The sequence below is a fragment of the Barbus barbus genome, assembly GCF_936440315.1.
Source record: "Barbus barbus genome assembly, chromosome: 6".
NCBI classification, from domain to species: domain Eukaryota; kingdom Metazoa; phylum Chordata; class Actinopteri; order Cypriniformes; family Cyprinidae; genus Barbus; species Barbus barbus.
In genome coordinates, this window is record NC_136734.1 from 19,801,894 (window position 1) to 19,821,920 (window position 20,027).

A 20,027-nucleotide genomic window follows, 5' to 3' on the forward strand; every position below is an offset into this window, starting at 1 on the left:
CCACTCGGATCAAAGTTCAAACTGCCGCGTGGCGCGTGCTCACTAGAGCAGATGCGAGCACTAAACAGTGCTGTGAGATCCAGTGAAGCGCTTGAATTACAATGAATCCAAATGACTCTGAGATTTAAACTAGTTTAGAGCCAAACAGGAGAAACACTGTGCAGTCAGAAGGCTTTTCAATCTTCACATCGCCATCATTTACCATGGATTTACTGTAGTAACTGTAACACTCACTGTACCTTGGTATTGTGGCAGAAATGTAGGATATTCACATTGAATTTTATTACAGGAGTAATGGTATATAATTATAGTATGTATCTGCGATTAAGCTATAGTATGTGTGCATTTATAAAGAATGTTTTTAGACTACTGTTTTTCATGCAAACAGGCTACCTAAAAACCATGTAGTTATATTTTTACCATGGTATTGAGGTGCTATATGTGTGGTTTCAATTGTGTTTATCATGATTTAAATGTATGCTACTATGGGAGATCATAAGCTTAATTAAAAAAAAACTGAGGTTGGTACAATTTTTACAGATGTTACTGATTATAAAAATGAAAAAAATATTTTTTTACCTCTACATCCTAACTCAAGCTACTATCAAATGTGCATTTCTAAAAGAGGAAAAAGGGATATTATTATTAATATTATCAGGCAATCCATACCCGTTTCTTGATTTGAAACAATATCACTCATTAGAACATGCAGAAACTAAGAAAATAATTTTCTTTAGATATTTATTTTAAGAAAAATTATCGACTGATATGAAAAAAAAATAGTGATAATTTTTTTGGCCATATCCCCCAGCCCTAGTTCAAAGCCAGATGAAACAGCGCTGACAAAAAAAGAGAAACACTGTGCACAATTATACAGTCAGAAGGCTTTTCAATCTACAAATCATTTACCATGAATTTACTGTAGTAACACTAACTGCACCATGGTATTTTGGCAGAAATGTGGGACAATCATAATAAATTTTATGATATTATTAATGAAGACATGAATTAAATGTATTAAATGAGTAAGGGAATATCATTACAGTATTTTTGTGATTGTTTGTGCATTCATACTAATGTATTTAGACTACTGTTTTCGATACAAATACCTAGAAACAATATAGATACATTTTTACCATGGTATTGAGGTGCTGTATGTGTGGTTTTAACTGTGGTTATCATGATCTAAATGTATGCTACTATGGATGACCAACGGTTAATTTTAATAGAACTCAAAAAGTCAGAATAATTACATTTCGCCATATAAAAATTAGGAAATAAAGATTTTAAAACATTTATCGTGATATTGACTGATCTGAAAAATTTTATCATGATAATGTTTTTGGCCATATTGCCCAGCCCTACTTCCAAACATAAACAATGGTTCTGTTGACGGTGGTTCAGGTAAAATCACCAAAATAGCAAGTCATTGGTGGCTGCATTATAACTTTGATCAGAACTGGTAAGATGCCAGAATGTTGCTATGATTACCATGGTGTCAATCATCACAGTTTCAAGAGTGAGTTCTTTTCTGCACACACATGAAACGATCATTTAGGGGATTCACTCCCTTATTTAAATGCAGTCCTCAAACTTTACAGTGAGTACAAGGCCAGAATTGACCTTCTTCCTGAAACATACAATTCTGAGACCGCTTGGTCGACTTAGCCATTACGTCGTCTTTAGCACACCTCCTCGCTTCTTCAACTCTCAGATATCTCAACTTGGAAATGCTCTTTGTAAATACTGGGGAGAGACTCTGCCTGCCTCTCGCATGTGCTCCGAGTGCTTTGCTATGGCAACCAGAGCTGCTCCACTACCTATTGCCCACAGAAGAAAGTTCTGCGTCAAGGCTGCTCACAATGCATCATTCAAATGTGTTACACAACAAACGTATTTACATTCTTGAATACAGCGCAGGTGAACGAGTAAGCCTTGTTGCCATAGCGATGTGCAGACACTCTCTGCAAGATGCTGCCAGGACACATGTACACGTTGTAAAGGCAAACGGGCATGGACAAAAAGCTATTCTAGTGTGAAGGGGGGATGTTTAATATGAAGCGCATACTTAAACACTGAAGCGTTTTATTTTGAACCTCTGTGAGTGCTCAGTGTCACAACTCCAGCTGTGCAGCACAAGTCTGAGCATATAATGCTCATAATATTCTAAATGGATTCTAACGTATAATATGACTACATTTGTATATTTTCTGAAGAAAATGTGAGTGGTGCTTGCCCACAAAACACATTAGCACCTTGTTAGGATGTTGGTCTGTAGTTACTAAGATGTTCAGAATAGATTTTAATGCATTGCTATAGAATTGCTAAGGTATTCTGGGAAGTTGCTTGTGTTGTGGGGTCAGTAAGATTGTTAAAGAAATTTGCAATTTTATTCAGATAAGATGCATTACATTTAACAAAGGTGTAATAAATAAATAAATCCAATAAATTATGCTCTTTCCATTAAATTAAAGGACCCTCAAACGCATTTCCTCAAAAATATTAAGTAACACAACTGTCTTCAACTAATCTAATCTAATAATCTAATAATAATCTGCATGTTAAAATGATTTCTGAAGGAAATGGTTGCTGAAAATCACAGGAATATGTTCAATTTAATCGTAATAATATTTAATGTTTTTACAGTAATAATACAGTGTAAAATAAATTTAGCCTTGGAGAGCATAAGAGGCTTCTTCCAAAAAAAAAAATATATATATAAATAAAAATTCAATTAAATTAACATAATACATTTAGTAATTTCTGTTTTTCAAGAAACTTAAAATTTAACTAAAAAATTACATTAAAAAAACAACAAAAACTATTTCTTTTGCATGCTAAAAATTGATGGGAAAGGGAAAATTTGGCAGGATAAATTAAAATGTGAAATACGGCAAAAAAAGCCTCTTTGTTAAACTCTGCATGAAACATCTGAGTTGATGATGCTTGCCTTAAAAAGGACCACCATGTATTTAAACAGTCATTTTGTTTTCCATAATAGATTAACAGCTTTGAAACAAACAGCTCATGCCAATTCCGTGAGCAATGTGCATCAGATGGTCAGTGAATGGCCCATGGCTTTGCCGTCTGACAATGTCCCCACCAGGCGAGACGCACGTTTCCAGTGACTAATTTGTCAGTAATTTGTCAAACAATTTGTCTCACCTCACTGAAAGCGAACACGTACCATGACGTGGCACAATCACACCCAATCAGAACATATTTGATGTTTAATATACTGCTATGTAGAGCTTTCATTCAAGTAAAATGACTCGAATTGAAGATCATTTAGGCTTTGTTGCATCATATGAGACTGAGACATGAGGATACAGGTGACATGAAAAGGTAAGAGAAAAATGGAAACCCATTCAAATGGCTTTGAAACATACAGTTAATTAATAACTACATGGCAAAAACAACAAGTTTACTGTTGATTCTTCATTTGTACCATTTATATTCTCTGTTGAACGCATAAATATTTTATATGCTTGTTACCACATTCTCTACACAGGTTGATGATTATTGAGATTACTAGTATGAAAGGACTTCCTCGTTGACCATTAAACAGACAGAAAACTGTCACCCTGCTGTAAGGACAAGCACCCTTCAATAAAAATCTCTGAGTAAGAGAGAAAAAGAATGGGAAAACAGGAGAACGATGTAAAAACCATCTGAAAAGAAGACAAACAGCAGCAAGGCCTTGGCTATGCTGGATCACAGCTGAGTTGTGGCAAACAAGCCCATCCATGTGCCAATAAATAAATAACTCCAGCCTGAGGCAGTATCAGTACAAGAGACCTGTGGTGGGAGAAAGAGAGCAAAATAGAAAAAGAAAGAGTGATAGATCTTGCACCTGAGCCAATGCCATAGAGACACACAACATTATGCAATACCCAGTGGAGCCCACCCTCTGACAGCCCAAACACCAGCACAGCATCTAAAGTGACGTTTACCTTCAATATGAGCAACTACAGCCAACAACCAACTAATTAGCACTTTTAATTTGCCACACACAGGATATGATTGCCAACTTTACTAGCATCTATCTCATTTAACTTGGCAGCAAAATTTGGTGTTCACATTGGTGTGAAGGGACTTATATATTGACAGTCACTTGCAGCTAAATTTATACCTGCGGAGGATGCTGTAAATAAGACAAATCCAATGTAGTATAAACAATACATCAAAATATTTGATTAATTTAATGTTAAAGTTTAATTTCTGCACCATTAGTGTCACAAAACCCACAATTATGTAGTTGAAAAGGTATTTATGTATTATTTTTCACTTTGAGTTGTTTTCTGTGTATAACTGACACTTGTCTTGAATCTTGAAAACTGAATTTGAAAAACTGTTCAGTAGGTTTCCTCGCACTTTACCCATCAGCCATTGGTCGAACACACAAAGCCCTTTCACACATACAGATTTTCTTTTCTGGAATATTACCGGTAAATTGCCTTAAAGAGATCATGTGTGAACAGTACTTTTTCAAAAATACCGGTAAAGTCGTTCTGGAAATTTTACGGAAATTTACTGGTATTACTGTGTGAAAGGGCCTATAGTCCCATCCCAAACTCACATCGCTGGTTTAGTCATTGTTGGCGTATCGGACTGGTCAGGAGAGTCAAACAAACAAAACAATGTTTAAAACGTTTAAACTTTTGGGAAAATCAACCTACCACTGGTTAAATTTAGGAGAAAACTACACAAAGCAGCTCCAAACATGTGTGTCTAACAGGAGATAAACAGAGAGATGCAACATACTGTGTCCCAAAGGATGGACTGGTGTGAGATATTTTTCTGTGTTTCTGGGGGCGATTAGGCTCCCTTGAGTCTAGCATATCCCTTGACGCTTTGCTTTGGAGTATGAACCATTACATTTATGCATTTAGCAGACGCTTTTAAAGGTGGGGTGTGTAATTTTTCAAAAACGCTTTAGAAAACTGAGTCGGGGTTGAGTACCAAAACAAACTTGAAGCCAATCAGCAGTAAGGGGCGTGTCTACTCATGATATGGAGGAGAGAGCGCTCAGTGAACAGCCGAGCCCAGTGACAGAAAGACAGTGATGGCGGATAAAAAAACAAAAGTGGAAAATGTCTGCAAAATGATAAGGCAAGAAGTAGGGCCTGTGTAAATATCGGATCAGCTTTCCAGCGCTCACTGCACATTGGGACAGTGATCACTCGAATTCTAGTGACATGATTACGTACAGCGTCAAAGGACAACATTGTAGAACGTCACCGCTTGAATGAATAAATAACAGGACCGATCTTTTTGATATTATTTTTTATTCTCTTTAAACACATTGTTTTGCTTTGTTTCACAGAACTAATCGTTGCCTGGGTTGCGTAGATTACGTATGTGTGGGGCAGAGCTATCAAAATAGGGACGAGACCCTTTTGGGGTAGGGGCGTGTTTGTTTTGGTGATTTCAAATATCAACATTAGCTTCCAGAAATCGCTTACTCCACCTTTAAGTCTCGATACCCAGTTACAGATAATTTTTGACCCCGTTGCAGTTGGAAGAAAAACATTTTCCATTTCTGTCAAATGGCACCTAGTACAACATGCTGCTTGTCAAACTTTCAAATGCTGCCAGATGCCAGAGAACTGTTATTAAAACTGTGAATGCTTTAATGAAGTTTACACTTTCAACGAAGGCATCATTTTTAGCTGTTGTGATTAGTCTGTGACTCATGAGAGTTTTTCTTTTAGCAGAGGAATATACCGCTGATGGTAAACACAGCTGTCCAATCAGAATGTCATTTTAATACGTCTAACGAGGTCGTTCTCCTGTGAATCTAAGTAGTCTAACCTGTCAAATTTGCAAGTTAACAAAGCACACTGGAGATGCAAAATATCCCTGAATACCACAGAACTGAAAACCTTCCATTTAATGTCCTCTCAAGAGTCACGACTTAGCATTTTAGTTTGGAGTGAGAAGAGAAATCAGAAAATGAAGACAAGAATATGATCCTTAACACAAGAAAATACAAGATTTTATAGTTTAACCCAGGATTTTTTCTAGAGTTGACTTTCAACACAATTAATGAACATTCAATTCTGCTGTAAAGAAAAATAAATGTATTTTAGCATCTGTTTTGTAAATGCATTTCTCATATCATGTGAACTACTCATCCAAATGTGGCACCAGAAATCAAGACTCCTCTCCCCAGGCAAGGGGAGAGGAGTCACCCAATCTTTTCCCAATCTTCTATCGTCCAACTTTGTTGAGCTTTGTAAATTACAGCATCCGTTTCCTGTTCTTAGATGACAGGAGAGGCACCTAGTGTGGTCTTCTGCTGCTGTATCTGCTTCAAGGTTCCACATGTTGTATGTTCAGAGATGCTCTTCTGGATACCATGGTTGTAATAAGTGGTTATTTGAGTTACTGTTGTCTTTCTATCAGTTCGAACCAATCTAGCCATTCTCCTCTGACCTCTCGCATGAACAAGGCATTTTCGCCCACAGAACTGCCCCTCACTTGATGTTTTCTCTTTTTCCTCTTTAAACCCTAGGGATAGTTGTGTGTGAATCCCAGCAGATCTGCAGTATATGAAATACTCAGACCAGCCCGTCTGCTACCAACAACCATGCTTCATTCAAAGTCACTTAAATCACCTATTCTGCTGTAAAGAAGGAAAGAATTTTCCCCCATTCTGAAGCTAATTTTGAGCATGTGAATCCTCACGTTCATGCTGTATGGAAACAGCTCAAGGGCAAAAATTTTTTGCGATACACCAAAACTTATGTGACAATTCGTTTTTTTAGGGATGACGTCATGGCGCACACCAATTTATCGGTAAAAGGCCAGTTGGATTGAAACAGGCTGTAGACAGCAAATTTCACAAAAACATTTTTTACGCATATCTCTTAAAAAAACTGGATGGAAACTTGATTACCGATGCTCATTCTCAAAATGGCCAAATATCAGTGGATTAGTGGGCTTGGCTTGCCACGCAACATTAGGGTTAAAGATTTGGGAGCTGGGTTCAATCCAAAGTAGCAGTGACCTAAGAACTGAAGAATTACTGGAATCACAGTCTTCTATTTAGCCTGTAAACAGGGTACATAACCACAGGCTACAACAAAGGGAATCTCCCTCCAATAATTATACTACAAGTCATCCGGGATGAACTGTGTTACTATATGGCATGTTGTAATCTGGCATGAAAACATGTCAGAATCACAGCCTTCCTCTTTAGGTATATTTGCCAAGCAAGGCCTCCAAGTCTTTCAGTCTCACTTACGTCTCTGATGAAGGACTCTAGGGTAGCATAGGCAATGGCGATGCCATCGTGAGTGCTGGTGCCTCGACCCAGCTCATCCAGGATGACCAGGGAGCGGGAGGTGGCATGAGCCAAAATATCCGATGCTTCCACAAGCTCCTCCATAAAGGTGCTTCTTCCCCTTGAGATGTTGTCAGATGCTCCCATTCTGTCAGAACCAAAACCAGTTGAGCAAATTAAATTAGCCTGTGAAGAAGCATTTAGTTTGGTAAAAAAATTTTTTTTAAATCGATCACTCTCACATTGTTCCAAACCTATATGACTTTTCTTCTTCTGTGGAACACAAACATGAAACTTAAAAGGAAGAATATGCCAGTTAATCCTATCCATACAATGGATGGGACTGGAGCCTTTAAACTTCAAAAAAGACGCAAAAGCACCATCAAAGTCATCCATATGACTCAAGCACTATATTCCAATTTGTCTGCAGCTATATTGTAGCTTTGTGTGAGGAGTAGATTGAAATGTAAGATGCATTAGGCACAATGTGGACAAAAGTGTCCAGAATACATTCTTTAAAAAAAATCTGCCTTGTGTTACAAACACAAAATAAAGCCATACAGGTTTGCAATGACATGAGAGCGAATAGATGACAGAATTTTAATTTTTGCTGAATTTTGGCCTTTAACTCTGACCAAACCATGAGGGTTGTAAGTTAAGAATAGCTTTTGTAACTGTCGTGTTAGAAAGGTTCTTCAGTTACAGCAGTTAGCCTCATTACAAAGACTTGAGTCACAGTCACAATAAAGAATGATAAGACCAATTCATAATCATGAGAGGCAGATGAAAGTGGCCTACAAATACTCTTAAAATGCATTACTGGTGTGACTATGCAGTGTTTGACTACAAAAAAAAGACTGGTTGGCAGCTGATAACATATTTCAAGGCTATAAGGACACTACCATCAAATATGAACACCACACAAAGATCACGTGGCTTGCAAATGCAGCACCTCATTATTTCATAAGTTGCTGAGAGTGCAGGTAAAAGCTGACGCTGTTGAAAATCACCAAACAAACTTCTAGGGTATGTTTGTATCGCAGGAATCTTGCTCTTAAACTACTGTATTAAACAGATGTTAATGTTTGGATTTTTCTTATTTTCTTTTTCCAGTGGTTAGTAGAAAAGCACAATGTAAAGCCTCCATAATTCAGGCCAATTGCAACAGCATTAAAGAAAACATGAGCCAATTAATGTGCTGGCCATTGCAGGTCATGTACAGAATCCCCAGAACGCAGAATTATTCTTTGTTAACAGCTAATCTGAAAATTATTCCCATTATCCTGGTAAGGGGCTTCAGCCTACTTTTAAATTGAATAAAACGCCACACACAAGCTTTAGCTGGACTAATAGTGTAGCTCTGAGACAGAACACAGATGGTATATGTAGTCTGCTTTGCTGTGAGCCACATTAACAAAATGCCACTTTCATTCTATTTGTTGCTTTTGTCTCTAAATGTTTTATGGGTTAGATTTTTTCTGTTTTTTGCATCCGTAGCAAGCATTTTGAGGTGTTTTGACAGTTCAGAGCCACTATAAAAGTGAATGCCAAAATCCAGAACGGCGATTGTCAAGTTCATCCACTTCGTCTCGCAGCGCAAAACACTGTATATAGATCCTTGCACACTGAGTTCAATGAAATTGGTGGTCTTCTTTTTAATATGTGGCTCTAGTATCGCTAGCAAAGCATCAAACTGAGCCACTGACATCCTGAAGTAAACTTTGAATTGCTCCGTCCTCTATATTTTAGGATTGGATGGACCCAATATTTCCTTTCTTTTTCTTTTTTTAAGAAGTGAGAGGACAACAAAATCCTCCTCAATGCTTGAAGACGCCATTTAGTAAGCTACTGTTTTGTATTAATTAATATTAAAGTCTCTTTAAGACAAGTCGTGTCACTCGGCAGCCATCTTTGAAATGCCTCTCAGGCATGCAAGTGCAGCTCCTATCTCTTTGAATGGGGAAACATCAAATTCTCCAAACCTGTTCACTAAGCTTACGATTAAATTTCATATTTGAAATCAAAGAAATTTGACAACAACTGTATCATAAATGTTTCTTTTGCTCGAATAGCGTTATAAAAAGCTTATTTCTCAGGCTAGATCAGCCAGTGCGCATGCGCAGTCCTGAGTGCACGTCTCAGAGCGCTGACTGTTTCTATAGCAACCGGGACTTCTAACGGCAAATGCAGAGATGCGCTGACTTTACTGATTAGCGATTGGCCCTTTCATTCAGAAGCCAGGGCTTCCTGTGGTTGAGCGGGCATATTGAGCGTTGCATTTTTCCCCATTCTAAACGTCTTGGGTATTCTATAGTCTTTGTTAATACGCATCGGACTCAGTGTGCAAGGTTTCTGTGCGTGACAAATTTTTAGGATAATGAATACGAAAAAACGCATACGACAATTTCAAACTCAATGCAATGACCTTAACACTTGCTTATGTACATTTTTCTTGTAGAAACAATTCACAATTGGTCACGTCAGCAATAAGATGTTTCTGCGGTGAAGCAGTCTGGTTGCCATAAAAGCAATCTCAGGCTGAACACAGCTATAATAAACACATTAAAGGTCAGACGGTGCTATGAAACTCAAAGATATTTCAAAGAGGAAATGTATATTTTTCTTTATTACAAAAGATTTACTTTTTCACTTTAAAATGCTTCATGTTTCTTTTTTTTTGGAATTGCACAACTTCCTGTTTCCATCACAACCAAAACAAAGAGGGAGAAAAGAGCTTCCAAACCTTAAGTGCTATTCAATAAAAGTGTTCCATCAGTGGGGGAAAAACATTTAAAAATACTGTCTGTCTGCCCAAAGACTCACACAGATGCTCAGGACTGTGCAGACTTCTGCAGTTTAGACAGCTATTATGGGCATGTCACTTCAAATGAGATGAAAAAGCATTCTTCTTCTGTGCCTGAATAGTTGACGCACAATGCTTTCATGAAAGCAAAAAATAAATAAATAATAAATGTGAGAATTTTGACAAACCTCAGGCAGTGTGACAAATTAAAATTTTAAACAAAGTACATTTTTAAACATTCCATAAATAATACTTCCTAATAATATTCCTCTTAAATAATATAATGCATGATAATTATTATCACCGAATTGCAGAAATGCCTTTTAAAACCATCTTCGATTGAGTGAAGCTTGACGTGCACTTTTCAAAGATATTTAATGTCAGCTACCCAACAATAGTTAGAGTGCATCACAAATCTTTGTTACATGAAAAGCCAAAATCTAGTCAAAGCATCTGCAAAGGCTTTTGACTCTGCTTAGGATGTAAACTCTTTTACAGCATTCTACAGTCCCACTACGCAAATGCGATAACCATTCAATGTTTCTGCTTCACCAGAATGCACTATAGGCCACCGAACGCTTCAGGCTTAATTGGGTGCTGTTTAAACCTGATCTTGACCTGTTAATTGGAACAAACCAACACTGGGGAATGAAGGCAATTATCTTCTGACGTGAATAGTGCCAGGACTGGGTTAATTAACAAGGCAGCACTTCACTGTTAACGGTATGTACAGACTTAGAGGTAGTGTCAAAAAAAACATCTAACACTACATCACATCCCCTTCCTGCTGAACGGTCTCGCAATGTTGCTTTAAAATCTTAAAAGATAAAAAACATTTTCACTGTAAAATAAATTCACTCAGTCAGTGTATGTTGCATATCATCAAAATAAAAGAGACTGCTGGCTGCTAAGAACATTTACAAAATACCTTAATTAATTCTACATTAATACTAGCTTTAAACAAAATATTTTCAAATCTGCAATAGATCTCAGGCATTTTCCACTTGCATCTGAGTCTAATTAGTGAACCGCTGTGGATGTTGTTGATGTTGGTTGCCTAATGACTAGCACAGTCAGCAGAAATCATCCACCCCTACAACAGTAAACAATGTTAATAAATCACATCAAAATGAAAGACTAAAGCAAGTAAAGAGGGGTTGGAAGTTCACGTAAGTTCTTAAGAAATAAGAGCAAGAGAGGTTTAGTTAACATACTTGACAAGAATCTAGATATTTCATTTGAATTTATGAGGGAGGCGAAACACCACTGAATAAATTTCTGTGACAGTGAAGCTTAAAAAGCCCAAATGAAACAGGCAGGCCATTTTTTTGTTTTCAGAACACATTACAGGATGATAGTAGATTACCACTGACACTCACAAGAAATATCCATCAAATCCTTTTACAAATAAAGCTTGGTTTTGATGTGCAAATACATTTGTTTTGATTTTGTTATTTTTCTCTTACCAAAGAGAAAATGTTCTACTAAATGCCTTTGAAGATTCAAGCCAAACAAATGCAAAAAATAAATAATAAATGTGCAAAACTTGATAAAACTTAAAATTAGGCTTTTAAAATTCTAATTTTAAAATACAAAAAAAAAATTACAAATTAATTTATAATTTAAAAATTAAATTCAACAAAACCAGTACATATTAGTTTCACACATTAGTCTTGTTATTTTTTATTAATTGTGATTTAATATTACAGTTTTATTTCTTAATTATTACATTTCTATCTTAAAAAGGGAGAGAATGTTTGCCATTAAAAATCAAACCAACAGCAATGACACCATTGCAAAATGAGCAAAGTGAATTATGACTCGATTTTGTTTTTTTGCATGTATTTAAGAGAGCAAAATTGTATTTAAATTAAAACTCAATGTTTTCATTCTCGTCGTTCGTTGCCTGGCAAGCACCGGTATTTCTTTCTGGACCTGAAAATCTATTATTACTCTGCTCTTTAAAAATCAAGCATAAGATGTGGCATAAGGTCTGAATAGGTTTGACTCACACTCCTGCCTCTGTAATCTGTGGTTACCGGGGTTCTGTGAAAAGACTAGTGGGCATGGTTTCAATTCTGAATTCAAGCCCCTGAAGTGTTGTCATGGTCACTAAAGTTCAGCTTTGTGCTGTCATACATAACTTCCTCTCAAATGGCCAGAAAACAAAAGAAACAATATCTCAGTAAGTGCTGATTTTTCCACAGGTTTAAGAAGACAGATGTTTCCAAAGCTTCTGTTCCTTTGGAAAATGACCTATCGACATTTCTCAGTAAATACTGCATTATGGCAGATCGGGTGAGGCTGTGATAAATCTCCTATGAAAGTGATCTTTGTTCTTTAGGAAAGAAAGTTGAAAACAGGAAATAAGAACGGTAGAGAATAAAAGGTTTGGAAATTTCTTTTCATCAGAAGATAATATGCAATTAAAAGATCTCCGATGCATTTTGTGACAACCAGAGGAAATGATATGCATTATGCTCATAGTGAGGCCTTTTACAACTACAATAATCTTTTCTCACCCACTGCTTATAAGCCACTAAGAAGAAGGTGGTTTTTGGCAGGTGGAAGTTACCTGACATATATGCCATCTACAATGCCCACTGACGCCTCTCTGGCAGGAACAAAGGATCCCAGCTGTGCCATGATTGCCACCAGAGCAACCTGTCGGATGTAAGAGCTCTTGCCACCCATGTTGGGCCCAGTGATGATCATGGCTCGCTTGCCATCCCCCTGAAGACAGAAAAAAGGTAATCAGATGAATATTTGTGCAAGATTACAGTAAAGATTCTTGAGGCGGAACAAAGTTCAAGCAGATGTAGATGCTAATGTTCTGGCTGACTGCTTGAGTGTCAAAGATAAAGAGGGATTCAGGGATGGAGCACAAAGGTCAGGTCTCAATCATCTGGACAGAAAACGCTGAGGAAACACAGCTCAGTTATTATGAAAGAGTACGACCAGCAGAAATCAATTTATAATGAAATAGAAAAAAGGTCAGAGACAAGAGAATAGACACACCAGCAAAACAGTTTGGGTCAGTAAGATTTTTTTCTTTTAAATAATACTTTTATTCAGAAATGATGCCTTAAAAGAGACAATAAAGACATTTATAATGTTACAAAAGATTTCCATTTTATATAAATTCTGTTCTTTTTAACTTTCCATTAATCAAAAAATCTTGAAAAAAACCCCCACAATTTTTCATAATGTTTCATAAGCACCAAATCAGCATATTAGAATGATTTCTGAAAAATCATGCGACACTGAAGACTGGAATAATGCCTGCTGAAAATCTAGCTTTGCAATCACAGAAAAAAATAATCCATTTTAAATTTTAAATTTTAAAGTTTTACTGCATTTTGGTACATGGAGCCTCGGTGAGCATTGGAGACTTCTTTCTAAAACAAAAAATTACCGACAACTTCTGAACAGTAGCATATACTACAGAAATACACAAAAATGGGTATAACTAAATCCAAAAATCTAAAACCATTTATTATTTAAACAGTTTTCATTAAAAAAATATATATTAACTTACAAGGAATAAAAATAAATTATATTAAAGAAAATGACTAAAGAAACACTGAATGGGATTATAAAAGTGATTCAGAAAAATTGTTTAAATCAAAATCAAAAAACTGAATGGATCTTATATTAAAAAAACACTGACATTCAGTGGTTCCAAACAGTATTTGGACACTCCAGCAACATTTCAAATGTATGAATGCCATAGCAGTAGAAAAACAAAATCACATCAAGTGGCATTTTTTTTCCAAGAAAGACATTAAAAAAGTATACTTTCTGGCAGTCAAGTGGATCATATTCATCGTCCTGTGGACACCTGTGTGAATGTGAGAGGAACTGACATCATGCAGTAAAAATCACATTGACACCATTTGTTTAAAAACCATTGCATCATTTGTTTGCAGATGTCACATGGCTATTTTTTTACAGTTGACATTCAGACATTTTTAACAGGTTAACGTCTGTTGAAGGGTTTTTAAAAAAATGTCTGAGTGAATGAGCATATGACAAGTAATGTGAAGAAAAGTATGGTGACCCAGCAAGACGGCTTCATTATTAAAGGCTGACTCACACATTGAATGGAAGCCCAGTGATTGGGTGGGTGGGAGAAGAGAAAGGGAGAAAAAGAAGTGACAAAGGTATTAAAAAACATATGCTAATCGGGATGGCAGAGTGGGTGGCCGATACAAAAGGTTTGGCTGCTGGTTCAATAGCATTTTCGTACAGGTGAAGTAAAAAGGATTACCCTGCAGTGAAAGACAACCACACAGCCTTTGGTATGAAGACAGATTCCCTCACCATTATTTTAAAATTAAACGCTGGAACAATAATCAAGTTTCATAAAATCTCTAAGATCTATAAGCCCCAATGGCATTTTCTGAAAAAGAGTTGTTAATGAGAATGTGGAAGCACAGATTATTAATATGGCTCATGAATATGTGTCTCAAGTAAAGTGTGCAATTTCCGCAATGCTAGAATGAAACCGAATAGGTGAGTGAATCGTTATTTTGAGATGGTCCGTCAATGAATCAGTTTATCCAGTTCACAAAAACCAGTGTGAATGAACCAGACTCATCCGGCTCTTGAGAACAGCGGTTAACAACTCCCTGCAGGAAAAGATTTATCAGGGAATAACTTACTCTATCAGAGACAGGGATGGACCAATATTAAACAGTCGTGGCCTAATGGTTAGAGAGTCGGACTCGTAATCCAAAGGTTGCGAGTTCGAGTCTCAGCTCCGGCAGGAATTGTAGGTGGGGGGAGTGTATGTACAGCGCTCTCTCCACCCTCAATACCACGACTGAGGTGCCCTTGAGCAAGACACCGAACCCTCAACTTCTCCCTGGGCGCCGCAGCATAAATGGCTGCCCACTGCTCCGGGTGTGTGTTCACGGTGTGTGTGTGTTCACTGCTGTGTGTGTGCACTATGAATCGGTAAATGCAGAGCACAAATTCCAAGTATGGGTCACCATACTTGGTCGTATGTCACGCCACTTTTCACTTTAAACTACTTTTTTTTTTTATAAAAAAATGAGCATTGAATAACCATACAGACAATCTAAATGCAAAAAAATTGGAAATTCATTTTACAGCTACTCAGTATTACAGATTTCATTTTTTAAATATCAGCTTCATATCAGGAATGTACATCATGCATCAGTTTAATATCTAAATATATCTCTTATCAGAGGATTGGAATATAGTGCGTGAGTCATATGGACTTATGGATTTATGCTGCTTTTGGAGCTTTAAAAGAGTTACCAGCACATTGCTCCTTTTGTTAAAATGTGTGTTGCACATGAAAAAGAAATCCATACAGGTTTGAAGAAACATTCTAGGTCAACTAATCCGTTATAACACAATAACAGTATTAAAAAAACTGTCACCTGTAAGTGAGTGTCATTGGGGACATATTGACCCTCATCTCCCATTAGCGAGGTGATGACCGGATGCTTGCCTGCCGTGATCAAAATCTGACTTTTATCTTCAAGAACCTCAGGCCTGTGCTCAAGACATGCAAAAAAAGATGCTTTAGACATCAATTAAGAAGAGTATTCACAATTAGATAAGCTGACAAAAAAAAAAAAAAATCAAGAATGAATTCGCCAATATGAAGTTTTAGGAACACCATATTGGCACAACACCTTACATTTAAGAGTTGGAAATTATGGTATCAGCTCAACACACTTTTGAAAAGTCCAGAGGGAGAGGATAAGCTCTGGTGCTCTGCAGAACAGGCAGGAGGGGGAGGCGTTAAGGAGCAGAGGGGGAGTAGTTGGCGGAAACCTCTGCTTTCCAAAGTCAAATCCACTCCCCCACACAGACTGTCAGAGGAATATGGAGTGGGCTCTATACTGCATGGGGGTGGGATTCATCCTACTGTTGGACTCAATTCGGGCCAGGGAGAGACGGAGATGTGGGGGCTCCAGGGTCCCCTTACTCTCGTTCATCTATGAAAGCTTATGTAAGATGCTTTATGCACATCTCACCAAACACAATAGAGAAATAGAGCTTCTTTGTAGATGCTCGGAAATGATTGATTTTATTGCACTTCAGTGTGCCAAAAAATGCTTTAAGACTGGGAAAAGTCCCTAAAATTGTTCCCAGAACTGCACGTATCTGACATTTGAATGTTCAAAAGGAATAGAACACTAAAGACAGGCCTTAGAAACAAAGCTTAGTGTATTCAATTTGATGAACTAGGTAATCTATGAGAGAATATGCATGCTTGTGCAATATGAGAGATGACAGGAAGTCAGCAGAGAATACGGGAATAAAAAGCCAAATTCATTACCACACCTGCAGTAATTATTTTCTTTAGCAACCTGAGCCAATGAAAAGAGGCAGTCCATGGTTGCTAGGTGACACACTGCTTTCCTCAGGATATAGTAATGGTCCCCAAATAGCCTACACATGGTAAAAAAGAGAGAAGGCTATTGAGAAAGAGATAAAGAACGCTGCCGGGTCAGAAAGTGATGGGATAAAACGCATGTTTTATATGATTAAATTACTACACAGCAGCTTCCTGATTTCAAAGTCTATACTGAAACAAAATGCTGAAAGCATCTCTACCAATCAACATGGCTTCAGTTAAAAACGATTTTTGTCATATTTCAAAGGTACGTACTGAAGGAAGTTGATCCACTCGTGATTGCAGTCAATAACCAGCTGCTCTTGTAGTTGCTGCAGGCGCCGATGTTTCTCCACAATGAATGGAGTGTGATAGCGGCCCACAACCTTAGTGCTGAGGATGAAAAGCAGACATTTATTGGTTTGTATCTACATTATTTTTTAATGTATAAGCAAGCTATTTCCAGTGAACCTGCAAGAAATCATTAGCCGATATAGCCAAATTACTAGAAAAATTACTGCATTACTATCCAGTGTGAGCATGATTATGGTAATAAATTAAAATATTATGATAACAAACACCAGTTTGCAATATCAAGCAGTATGAGGAACTGTTTTTGTCCAGCTAACATAACTGGAAGCAGCCAACACCAGAAGCCTTGCACATTCGAGTTACAAATGGCTAGACCATTTGTTAAAAATAAGGTGGATAAAAAAAAAACTTTTGACATTTATATGATGAGAGGGCCATTTGGTAGAAGTTCTCTTAAGAGTACATAGTAGTACATGTACTCTTACTCACAGTACATAGGTTTCTTTTTAGGGAGCAAGTGATCAAATTTATCAACAATGGTGCCCACCTGCTGATTTTGACCCAGTCTGCCGGGACTATAGATGACATACTGTTCTTTACTTCAATGAGAAACTGCACACATAAAAAAAGAGACAATTGTCAAATCTTTGTAGACCGTGTGTAAACCTTGAATTTTAATTTGGTCACCATCCAAAGTCATATTCAGTAGCAAAGACTTGAAATTATGTAAAAACAATTTAGGATCATCATTTCATTTTAAAAAACAGAAAAGAAAAAAAAACATTTTATTACCTTCACATTACAACAACCATAGATGTTTCACCACAAATAGTGCTGTCCTCTAAAAACCAAAGGAATTGTTCACCCAAAAAATAAAAAATTCTGTCATCAGTTACTCACCCTCATATAATTTCCAAAACTGTATCTTTCTTTCTGATGTGGAACATGCATTTAAATATCTTTCTAGCGTGGAACATATTTGTCAAATATTTTGACAAATGCCTTAGCGTTTGGAGCCCAACATGAATTAAGAGCGAGTAAATGATGACCGAATTTTCATGTTTGGGTGGACTATACCATTAAAGTCTCCCATCGTCTTGCTAATGATGGCTATCAAATCAGTTCTGTATTTGCATATTTAAGTCACAAACACTCAGATAAAGTGAACAGTTCTGTTTACTGACCATCTGATGCATTTTGCATAATAAATGGCAAGTGCTTTGTCAATCAGGCAAGATTTTGCTCTAATCTGACTGGTTGGCTATACACAACTTCTAGGTGTAAACTGTAAATATGTAGACATTTTTTTAATTTTATGTACAGCACTGTTGTGCTATTATTTTAGAGAGTTTTCCCCCCACACTAGTATATTATTATGGTATTAACTTATAATTCATATAAAACCTGCCCCTATATCATATGTAGAGATCGACCGATATATCGATTCACCGATATTTTTCCCGATATTTAAGCATTTTTCCATAATCAGATATCGGTATTGTAATATCGGATTCCCCGATAAACACGTTTTGAGAATTGCGCGCAGGATCGCAATTGCAGCGCATCTGAGGGGAGAAGAGACAACAACAACGGCGTGCAGGTACTTGATTTGCTGTAGTTAGTAAACTATTTAATATTACAGTCATCAATGAACAAATTAGATGCATTACATAAATGCCTAATATATAGTTTATGCAACTTGGCTCTAAGAAATATGATAAATAAGATACTCTGTCAAGCCCTGTCCCTATAAAGATATAACTTTGCCTGAAATAACACAGCCATGAATTAGCGCATGTTGGAAATAAAAGCGCTGAATTGAATTCTCTCTCTGTGGTCTATTAGTTTCGTGAAGTCGGAGTCACGTAGATAATCCATCAAGTCCTCTCCCAATAAAGACGTAACTTTGCATGAATTAAATAATACAGCCATGAATGATTGCATGTTGGAAATAAAAGCATTGAATTTAATTCTCTCTCTGTTGTCTATATGTTCATCATTAGTCTTGTGAAGCCGCTTTCATATTGCAGCTCACTCAGTGGCTGATGCTCAAGAAATGCTCAGCACTGCCACTGCATGTAACTTTTAACAAGATTCACTTTTTTGAAGCACCCTAAATTGTATTAACACTTACTATATAACCATTATTTTGTTTATAAACATCTAAATTAATACAACGCTATGGAAATTAATTATTTATTATCTCTGCAATCGATCGCAGTATGAGTAGCCTATAGTTCTGTGTAAATGCACAGATAAACCGCGCTGTCAGCAGCATAATTTAGAGCATGCCAGTTGAGAAATGCAATAAAATACAATGCTTGTTATATTCCAATATTCCAGAGAATATTATTCCGTGAATTAACATTATACAGTGAATTATTCTTCACTCTTTAGCCTATTAAACAGTTTATAAACCTACTAAAACTAGTTAAAAATGAAGTTGATATGACTCCGGTCCTTTATTTATTTTCTCCATTTGAAAACATTACATTCTACGTTTATTTTGCTTACTGCTAATATTAGTGTTGCTACTAAAGCTTTTTATAAATAAAATGTTTTTTATTGTTGTAATACGAAGATTAAATTTAACATGACAGGGCTCTAGACTGCGACCAAAATGGTAATTTTTTGCGAGTTAAAATTTGACGTGGTTGCATTTGTACGAGTGCCTGGTCTGCGCTGCTCCAAAGCGTCTGCTTCATACACCGCGCGCTGCCAGCCGCAGCACATTATAGCAGGAGTCAGATTTCACTGATACGTGAAGAGAGGTGCTTTCAGCACGAGCGCGTCGTGGGTAGAGCCTGGTTTATACTCGCCGCGTCAGCACGAGCGCGAAGGTACGCGTCGCGGACGGAGCGCAATGGAGGATTTTGTTTTCAAACTAAAGTAAAAGACCGCTTCTTAAACCAGAGAAGGTAAACATGCTGGTATTCTTGTAGAAAAAACATGCAAGTCCTGTCAGCTAAAGCCAGTTTAGTTTTACTTTTCTTTTTGTTTTCGTTTTGAGAAGCTTGTTTTCTTTGCCGTTTACCTCAGGTTATGCTATGGAGGCTTTCCTTAATTAAAAAAAATAATAATATCAATATTTATTTTCTTCCTTAGAGTTTGCTAAACATTCTGTAATATACTCGGTATATAGTACAGCATGTGATGTGTCCTGTGCCATGCCTCGTCTTATTCGCTTTTGTTGATAAATGTTATGTAAGCTAGTTTGTCATTGTCAACGTACTGTTTTATTGTTGTTG

At 36.9% G+C, this 20,027-nt stretch overlaps 1 protein-coding gene across 3 annotated transcripts in view; it reads right to left on the minus strand.

Annotated features, from left to right (window-relative positions):
* msh3 (mutS homolog 3 (E. coli)) overlaps positions 1-20,027 on the minus strand; it is a 60,129-nt gene that overhangs the window by 7,418 nt on the left and 32,684 nt on the right. For 2 of the 3 annotated variants that reach the window (XR_013784289.1, XM_079418120.1), the window contains exons 16-21: positions 17,327-17,391; positions 16,744-16,860; positions 16,416-16,523; positions 15,503-15,617; positions 12,667-12,824; positions 7,250-7,436 (exon numbers count right to left, since the gene is read on the minus strand). Coding sequence is in view for 1 of the 3 variants with exons in the window: in XM_079418120.1 (XP_079274246.1) it covers positions 7,250-7,436; positions 12,667-12,824; positions 15,503-15,617; positions 16,416-16,523; positions 16,744-16,860; positions 17,327-17,391 (750 nt within the window). In the remaining 2 variants the exon portion in view is untranslated. The remainder of the gene's footprint in view (positions 1-7,249; positions 7,437-12,666; positions 12,825-15,502; positions 15,618-16,415; positions 16,524-16,743; positions 16,861-17,326; positions 17,392-20,027) is intronic. The other variant, XR_013784290.1, reaches the window with a different exon arrangement.